At 47.9% G+C, this 9,908-nt stretch overlaps 2 protein-coding genes across 3 annotated transcripts in view; both read left to right on the forward strand.

The window, feature by feature from the left end:
• Positions 1-2,925, forward strand: part of LOC146356379 (vomeronasal type-2 receptor 26-like) — a 31,308-nt gene extending 28,383 nt beyond the window's left edge. Inside the window, exons 8-10 of one of the 2 annotated variants that reach the window (XR_014787457.1) lie at positions 1,029-1,155; positions 1,599-1,733; positions 2,229-2,343. Coding sequence is in view for 1 of the 2 variants with exons in the window: in XM_084832609.1 (XP_084688735.1) it covers positions 1,029-1,155; positions 2,229-2,306 (205 nt within the window). In the remaining variant the exon portion in view is untranslated. Of the gene's footprint in view, positions 1-1,028; positions 1,156-1,598; positions 1,734-2,228 lie in introns of both variants that reach the window. The other variant, XM_084832609.1, reaches the window with a different exon arrangement.
• The window catches only part of LOC146356375 (uncharacterized), a 980,383-nt gene that overhangs the window by 216,448 nt on the left and 754,027 nt on the right, over positions 1-9,908 (forward strand). The window lies entirely within an intron of this gene.

Raw genomic sequence — 9,908 nt, forward strand, 5'->3', positions numbered from 1 at the left:
TACCTGGCCCAGCTGAAGTTTGACAAATCACCATAATCATTGCCATTGCCACAGGAGGAGGAGGCCGTGGTTGAGGAGGGGGTGGTGGCAGCAGCAGAAGGGGAGGAGTCAGTGGCTGCACCCAGGGAATGATCTGGGGGTGTGAGCATGGGCACCAGGCTGGCCCCGAAGCTGGATTCAGCAATCCCAATCCCACTTTGGGTTAGGGGCTGAGTCAGGTCGGGGGCCCACTGAATCAGCCCGGGCTGAATTGTGCCTGCCTCAGAAGCCATGAAGGGGCTTCTGAGATGGATTGGGGGTCCCTGCACAGCCCTACTTGCTATAATCTCTCTTAACTGGTGTGTTTTCTGCTTACTTTTCTATTTCTCTTGTTAGTTCTGTTTTTCATTGGGGAAAGCAACCTTAGACAGTGTCCAGAGAGCCACAGGATTTCTTGATTTCTGGGGGACCACACTCCCTGCCCACTGCCCCGCCACCTCATATGTGGCAGCATTCTTCCCTATCTCCATGCTTCTAACTACCACATGGAAAAGGGGAAAAGGGAGTGTTCCCAGAGACAGGGAGGGGCGGAGAACACAGAGGCACCATTGCGAGGTTTTCTGTGCATCATCTTGCCTCCCCATCCCCTGCTCAGAAGCCCCTATTTAGAAAGCCAGAAGCACCTATCTAGCTGCAAAGGTGTGGAGGAGACAATCCCCTCCATGATCCACCTGCCCTGCATTGCATAGTAGGCTGGCTCTGAGTTTGGACATTGCTGACTATCCCAATAGGATTGCACCCTCTGTTTATTTTTTTCTTGTACCTCTTACCTTTCTGTTTTGCACTGTGCATTCAATCTACTTATGTAGAAAAAAGTGTAATATGCATGTTGAAATGAACAAATGAAGAGCCCAAAGAGTATCTTGAGGTCACTTCAGGTCACTGGGACTGCAGATTTCATTGGGTCTTTTCCAAATTCTTAGATTCATTTCCATAGAAACAAATGCTCCTAACATGTTTTCCTTGGTGCTCCTTCTCTTTATCGCTAGACTGTGCCTCGCTCCAGGTGCGTCGAGAGCTGTCGCCCTGGATACGCCAAGGAGATCCAGGAAGGAGAGCCACCTTGCTGCTACGCTTGTGCTCCATGTGCAGAAGGGACCATCTCCACTCAGGAAGGTGGGTGACCTCAGAGGAAAGGCTGTTCCCTTGGGAAATACAGTGAACATTTGGGTTTGTTTTTTGCCTGGACACCACATTTGTAATCAGAGGCTCTCTTCTGCATCCCCCTGCCATCTGAAATGAGGTGACAGGTGACCTAATAGGGGCCTTTTTGGTTGTGGCACCCCGCCATTGCAATGTCCTCCCCAGGAAAAAACAAAACAAAAAAACATTCTGCATTTAACATGACTGGGGCAGGGACGTCATTAAAACATAGGCCAGTCTACCATTATAGAGAAAGAATTGGCTGCAATGTGGTGTGATTCTGTGGCAGACATGCAGGTGTTCCTTGGCAGAAAGGGGGATGTGGAAATGGTACAAAGCTGAAGATGCAAACATTGGAAACCTCTGCCCCACAACAACCCCCAACTCTCTGTTGATCAGACCATTCTCCTGTCTAGTGTTGATTCATCCTTCTACACCTGTAAACGCCTTCAGCAAAATTTTCCATGAAAGGGAAGATAAGAAGAAGGATTGTTACTCTGGGTTTGAAAGTAAGGGGACAGCCCTCAGAAGTAGCCAGAATGATGATGGAGGTGAGTGTTGGGCTTCGACAGGGGAGACCAGAGTTCAAATCCCTGCTCAGAGACAGGGCTTACTCCCTTGGCCTGCTTGCTATGACTTAGATAAAAAATAGGATAGCCACATAGATACTACCCTGAAATATTGTTTAGCTACTCACAGCTGCTACTCCATCTTTGAACAAGATAGGAACTTTGCTTTACACTAAATCAACTCATCAATCCCAGCTTTGTGTAATCTGAATTGCAGGAGACCCATAATCTCTCACAACACTTTCCTGGCCACACTGTCTGAGAGCCTGGTTTTGTTATGAGGTCATAGATTGTATCTCCTGAACACAATGCTGGTCCACTACCAGAGAACATTGGTCGCCCTCCCTCCCCCACTACAGATTCTTATTTCCTGAATTCTCCCACTTCCCCATCCTTGCTCAAAATGTAAGATAACACCGACAGTTCTGGATGTATGCCTGATGTCCATCATGCTCAAGTGGCTCTTCTTCTTTTCAGATGCAGACCATTGCACCAAGTGTCCAGAAGATCAGCATCCAAACAAGGACCACGATCAATGTGTACCCAAACATATAACTTTTCTGTCCTATAATGAAACATTAGGGATCCTTCTGACTTCCTTTGTCCTATTCTTATCCCTAACAGCAGGTGTTGTTTTAATAGTTTTCATTAATTTCCGAGAAACTCGAGTAGTCAAATCTAATAACCGGGACCTGTCTTACATTCTCCTGATCTCCCTCCTGCTTTCCTTCTTGTCCTGCTTCCTATTCATTGGCTGGCCAAAGAAAGAGACCTGCATTCTCCAACAAACGGCCTTCGGCATCATCTTCTCTTTTGCTGTCTCTTCTGTGTTGGCCAAAACAATCACTGTGGTGCTGGCCTTCCTGGCCACAAAGCCAGGGAACCAGGTGAGGAGATGTCTGGGGAAGAGTCTTGCAAACTCCATAGTAATTTCTTGTTCCAGTGTCCAAGTTGTCATCTGCACCATCTGGCTGGGCATCTCTCCACCCTTCCCTGACTCTGATATGCACTCTCAGCCTGGACAGATCATCCTGCAATGCAACGAAGGTTCTATGACAATGTTCTATATTGTGCTTGGCTATATGGGCTTCCTGGCTGCCATCTGCTTCACGGTGGCTTTCCTAGCCAGGAAGCTGCCTGCAGCCTTCAATGAAGCCAAACTGATCACCTTCAGCATGCTGGTCTTTTGCAGTGTTTGGGTTTCATTTGTGCCCTCCTACCTGAGCACAAAGGGCAAATACATGGTAGCTGTGCAGGTCTTCTCTATCTTGGCCTCCAGTGCTGGCTTACTGGGCTGCATCTTTCTTCCCAAATGCTACATTATTTTACTGAGACCTGACCTGAATTGCAAGGAGCATCTCATGATGAAAACCACCCGTAGCATCTGATCTTTAATACTAGAGATGGGTTAGAATTCTGGACCAACCAGGATCAGATAAGAACCATTGCTTCTGGTGGGGGCAAGTATGGAAGGTATCCATGCCTTTGGTTTCCAATGGGATCCAGGTAGATCCAGAAATACTGGGCAGCCTTCCTTGTAAGAAGAGGGATCTCTTTAAAAAATTGGCACCTTTTTGTTTTGGGTCACATTGCTCTAGCTATGAAGAAAGGAAAAGTATCTGCTTCTTTGTTCGATGAGGAGAGAAAGATGCATGATTGAGGCCCATGGTTTGCTTTTTAAAGAATGTTATGGATTAGGAGGTTCTGGAAGGCTTCAGGGCAGGTCTTGAAAGAGGGACCCATGTGGCAGGGCCAAATGCCTTCCTCTTTTTGTCAGTTCAGATCCTGGCAAGGGGAGGGAACTGTTGGCCTGGTCTCACCTGCATTACAGTTGCATCACCACCACTGCAGAGGGCCGGAGCAGATTACTCCAGTCTCCAGCTCAGCAGGGATCCATTGACAAAAGGAGCCAACAAGGTCTCTCTGCTGACTCTGACCTCTTCCAGAGGCTGAGCCATTTGTGCAAACTGAGCTGCTGATCCTTCTGCTTTAACACCTGAGGGACAAGGCATTTTTCTCAGGTCCAGCATATCCTTCCCACATCTACTTCCATCACTATTTTCATGATGATGAAATGCATTACTCAAACATATTTCTTCATTTTGAGGCAGTAAGGGAGGTGAGCAAAGAACCACACAGGACCCTGCTTCCTCTGGACTGTCCCCCCTTTCTCTTTTATGGCCTACCATGATTTACTACCCTATGAAATTGATCAGTATGAGTTGTTATTATTAATATTCTAAGATAGTGGTTTTTATTAATACATTTCTAGGGCTGTGCACTGTTTCACACTGAATCCTGAAGCAGACTGAAGAAATTTGGGCCAAAGTGGTCCAGTTCTGGAATGGGTTGGGAGCATCCTGAAGTCGGTTGGACTACTCCCAAAGGATTTCAGGCTGCTCTGGACTGTTTTGGCCCAATCTGAGCTGCCACTGGCCCTGCTGCATAATCATGGTGTCCAATTCATGATGACTGTGAGTGACTTTATCTTCAAAGTGCCTTGCAAACTCATCAGAGTGTGCCACCGAGGATTCCACCATCTCTCTCCCTGGCCCAGAATGTAACATGCCATGAACCACTCAGGAAATCTCTGCTGGATGACACTGAGAAGATGCAATGCTGGTGGAGAAGTACTGTCTATTTGCCACCCTCACTGCCACAGAGTAGGCTCGATAGTGAGCTCTTACCTGTGTTCGGTCAGACTCAGCATGAGTTTTCCTCAACCTGCTTTCTAGCCGTCTCCCCTCTTGCTTCATTGCCCTCAGCTCAGGTGTATACCAAGGAGCTGGCTGGGCTCTGCTCAGAGGGAGAGGGTGCTTGGGCACGATCGTGTCAACTGCCTGAGTCATCTCTGCATTCCACAGAGCGACCTGGACTTCAACAGGAGCACCAGCCATACCAGCAGGAAAATCCCCCAGAGCCCGCTGGAATCCATCAGAATCCATTAACCTCTTGGGGCAGACCATTTTAATAGGTCCCCCACCCTTGCAGCGGGGAAAGGCTGCCAGGAGTCTAAACCTCAACAGCAAGTGATCTGACCATGTCCATGACAAAGGGACAGATGTAATTCCTCCACTTTCAGATCACCATCCTCCTGCCCAGTTGATAAAACCAGATCAAGTGTGTGTCCTTTTACATGCATTGGGCCAATGACATGTTGTGACAGCCCCATGGTTGTCATGGCAGCCATGAAGTCCTGAGCTGCCCCGGATACAGTGGCCTCAGCATGGAAGTTGAGATCCCCCAGGACCATCATCCGAGAGGTCCTCAACACCAAGTCCAAGACCACCTCTGTCAGCTCAGGCAGGGAGGCTGCTGGGCAGTGGGGTGGGCAGTACAGCAACAGAATCCCTAATCTGTCCCGGGTACCCAACATAAGGTACAAACACTCAAGTTCTGCACTTGAATGAGCAGGAAGCCTAGAGAGGGAACTGAATTCCTATAGACCACGGCAACCCCTACTCCCCAACCCTAAAGTCAGTGTTGGTTCTGCACTAAGTACCCAGGAGGGCACAGCTGGGAGAGAGTGACCCCTCCCAGTTCCCCCACCCAGGTCTCAGTAATACATGCCAGGTCAGCCCCCTCATCCACAATCAAATCATGGATGAGGGAGATTTTATTTTGGACTGACCTGGCATTCAGCAGCATCACCATCAGGCCCGAGGGCTGACTGGTAAGGCCGCCAGGAACCTTCAGGATGGGGAAGAACCAGAAGAGGGGACAGCCATAAGTTGTCTACCCCTGCCTCTCCTCAGCTGGCCTGTTAATCCCACAATGCCATACCTCCCCCTGCCCATGACCACAGTTATGGTGGTACCTCCCCGACCCCCTGAGTTGCTCAACTGTCCTCCCAGGCACATATTAAAATGTTAACATATAAAATATACAACAGTATAAAAGAAGATAAAAGATAAAAGAGATAAAAGAGAGCAGCAGCTAAGAAGGAGCAGATAAAATCCACGTTTGCCCCTTCCTCCCTGGTCTTTAAAGATGCTGCCCTCTGCTGCTGCTATTTGCTGCTGGTATCTGTGGCTGCTGGTGTCTCTGGAGAGGCGGTGGGTGGGTCTTCCCATGCTCCTCCATGCGTCGCCAAGTGCAACGCTAAGGGCACACTTAGCGTCTCACTTGGCGTGATGCCGAGGCGCATGCCAAGGCACTGCCTCTGGCAGCCCCACCTTAAGTACCTGTTTGGGAGGGGCAGAAACAGGCTCAGGGGCCACTTGGTGCAGCTGGTTGTCCTTCCCACAGGCTCCTTCCCAAGCAGCCTCTGGCAGCCCCGCCTTATTCATCATTATGGTCACGGGGAGAAAGTAGAAAGGTGAAACTTCACCTTTGTATCATCAATTTTAGTTGACAAATATGCGGGCTCAGTAAAATAATGATAAGGGCGCCTTATCAATGCTTTTATTCTTAAGTATTGATAGTTGAACACATTTCGAATAATGTTCAGAGATATACAAAAACATTCCCAAGGACCTACAGCATAATGCAATGAAAGTACGATAGTTGAGGTCATTGCTGGTTATTTCCTGTTTGAATGATCAAATATTCTAGCTTCTCTGTTTTATCAGGAACAGAATTAAATCAAGGAATTCCCCCCTTCCCTCTCTTTCTTCCTTTCATTTATATTGCACCTTTGAGTAGGGGTGCACAAAAGTCCCTTAACTGTCCTCAAAGCTTTTCGCGGTGGGGGGGAGGCTCTTCGCTGCTCCCCCCGCGAAGTTCAGGCCGGGGGGGAGGCTTCCCGCCTCGCCCGGCCGAAATTCAGGCCGGGGAGGAGGCGCCTCGCCTCGCCCGGCTGTGAACTAAAAAGTTTTTAAAAAAAAAAACGCCCCCGTGATAGGCTACGTGACGATTAACGTAGCCTATCACGGCTAGATCTGCAAAGTCAGCCATGATAGGCTACGTTAATCATCACGTAGCCTATCGCGGGTGACATTAAAAAAAAAAAAAAGCGCGTACGCAAATGGCGGCCCCCATAGGGAGCCTCCATTCGTGTTCCTTATTTGGTCGCTGTAGTCTACGTAAATCTTTACGTAGACTACGGCGAAAATAAGGGCAACGCAAATAGCGTTGCCCTTATTTTCGCCATAGTCTACGTAATCACGGTTAGATTTCCAAAGTCAGCCGTGATAGGCTACGTTAATCGTCACGTAGCCTATCACGGGTGACTTGGGGGGGGAAGTGCGTACGCAGCTGGCGGCGCCCATGGGGCGCCGCCATTTGCATTCCTTATTTTGGCATGTCTAGTCTATGTAAAAATTTACGTAGACTACGGCGAAAATAAGGGAACGCTTTTTGCGAAAACGCCACCTTTACCTTGAAGGGACAGATTCAGTGGGTTTAGTTCTTCAAAGACATCAGCCAGGTAGCACGCCACTGAGAGCCGCTTGTCATCACAGGAAAGGGCAGCCAATTTGGAGAAGGTTTGCTCTCCCTCAGGAGGATGGTAGCTGCTCTGGTGCCTCGGACAAACAAGTCACTACGCCTTGACTTGTAGCCTACAAAATGCTATTTCGGCCCCCCAAAATCCATGGTGGAACAGCCTGCCCCCCGCTCCCCCACAGATTCCCCCCAGGACAAGACTTACCTGGGACGGATGTTTCAGACGGCGGCAGCTCCAGCAGTGGCTTCGGTGGTGGCAGCGGCGGCTGGTCTTTCGACTGGCTGCCGCGGCCGCCATTTGCATTCTGGTGTTTGCTGTCATAGGCTCCATAAGTCTTTATGTAGCCTATCATGGCTGGGTAAAAAAACACACGCACAAAAATTGGTGTACGCAAATGGTGGCGGTACAACGGCCGCCATTTGCATTCCTTATTTTTCGCCGTTTTAGTCCACATAAATATTTACATACATTATTACGGCGAAAAAAAGGGGAACGCAAATAGCGCCCACTATGCTATTTGCTTTCCCTTTCTTTTCGCCGTAATAGTATATGTAAATATTTACGTAGACTAAAACGACAAAAATAAGGAATGCAAATGGCAGCCACTGTAGCGGCCGCCATCATTTGCATATGCCGTTTTGTTTTATTTATTTTTTAACCCAGCCGTGATAGGCTACGTAAAGACTTACATAGCCTATCACAGCTCCCTGGCTGGACGCAAATGGCGGCCGCTACGGCAGCTGCCATTTACATCCACACCAGCTGGTCCATGGCCGGAAATCCGGCTGCAGAAGGCCCTGGCCGGCAGCTCTGCAGAGTCGCCACGGAGCAGAGCCAGCTGTCAAGGATTCCGGGGGGGAGGACCGGATCGCCTCCCCCACCATCAAGGATTCCGTGGGGAGGGATGGAGCACCTCCTCACCACCACAAACACAATCCTCAAAAAGGTAAGTGACTTTCGTACATCCCTAAAAATTCCAGGACTGCTGCTAGGTTTTATTGTGGTTGTATTGTTATATTGTGGTTTTAATGTTCCATATATTTTACATTGTTTTATTGTGTGCCATTTGGTTTTAATTTTTGTGAACCCCCCAGAGAGCTTCATCTATTGGGCAGTATAGAAAATAAATAAATAAATAAGTAAATAGGAAATACATAAATATATAAATTAGAGCTCTTTAACTCAGTCCCTTCCTGAGTTAGCTTGAGGGAATGGAGTTCCCTCTCTCTTTCTCTGGCTATGGATTTGGAAAAGCCACTGGGGTGGTTGGCAAAAACCCAGACCCCCACTGCAACTGGCCAGCCTCCTCCAAGGAAAGAAGGGTGCAGAAAAATTTGAGTTTTGCATGCTCTGGAAATGACAGCTTTGGCTTTGACCCTGAGCACATCTATCCCCCACACCGAATTAGAGGTTTCTCTTGATTTCAGGAGGGAAGATCCAGAAGGGGGGGATGGAGGGAATATGGGGAACCACACACACAGAATCCCTCCCCTTCCATAACGGGTAAACACTTGCAGCCTTAGTGCTCTATTGTATTATCCAAAATATATGTTTGGATCTAGGGATGTTATAACACACTCACCCTGACATCCTGTCTGGGGCGGGGGCGGGGAATCCAGGCTGAATGGGCCACACATCCATCAGATTTTGTAGGGTGGCTCTCCTCCATTTTAAACGGTGCCATTAGCCTATTGTTGTGAAATTATGGCATGAATTGCATAGTGTGAATGGGCCGTTCACATGTGTAATGCTGCACAGAGCGGCACTTTACGGCTGCAATCTGCACAACATTGCTGGTCTGGAAAGACCAGAGCCACTGTTTGGGTCTTGCACGGTGCAGCAAGCTGTCAGGTGGCAATATATTCTGAAGCAGAAGCAAAGAAATCTGCTTTATATATAACATGAGCTTTTCAGTCTTACAGTAACCAGTTTTATGGTTGCTCTTTAATTGCTGTTCTTCATAATTTCTGTTATACTATAATTGTATTTTAGTTCTTCTCATTATTTTAACTCGTATCTTTTAGTTTTGTACATTTCTTGAGTCCATGTAAAGAGAAGATGGCACATAAGGGTTGATACAAACCAACAGACCAAAGAGGTTCCCTGCCAAGCTGCAGTGCATCAATAGTGCTCCCCTGAAATAAATCTCTGGTGCCTCCAGGGTTCACCAGGACTAGAGATCTCATTGGGCCCTTTCCAAGATCTAGCATTTATTTCCATATACACAAACATCTCATCATGCTTTTTCCTCAATGCCCCTTCTCTTTACTGCTAAAAATCCATATCCTCCTATCTCCTCTGAACTTATGCTAAAGTTTTGTGTTGTTTTGTGCCACAAATCCTGAGTTGTAAATTCTTGTAATGCATGCAGACTTATGCTAATTCATTAAAACATCTGAACAACTAAACATTTGAACATCTAAACAACTAAAACAATTATTTTAAGTGGTAAAACTCTCCCCATATTCATGACAGAGAAAGCCCTATTTAACTCAGTAGATCATAAAACTTGGGATTTCTGGCACAAAAAAAGCAGTAGACTCTGAGACAATTCTAAGGTGATAGAATATGAGAATGTGTGTGGTTTTAATAGGGTTGGCGGAGAATTTCTCCCCAAAACTTTGGGGGGCCGAGCGCCAACGTGTTCGGCCCCCCGAACAAGTTTCGGGGAGAAATCCTCCGCAACCCCCCCGCCCCCCCCCGGGACGGGACTTACCTTCGCTGAATGTCCCTCCCGGCGGCGGGTCCGGCTGGCAGTTCAGCGGGTGTTC

This window comes from Heloderma suspectum, chromosome 2 (assembly GCF_057233095.1).
Source record: "Heloderma suspectum isolate Gila_16-S chromosome 2, 16-S_ref, whole genome shotgun sequence".
Taxonomy (NCBI): domain Eukaryota; kingdom Metazoa; phylum Chordata; class Lepidosauria; order Squamata; family Helodermatidae; genus Heloderma; species Heloderma suspectum.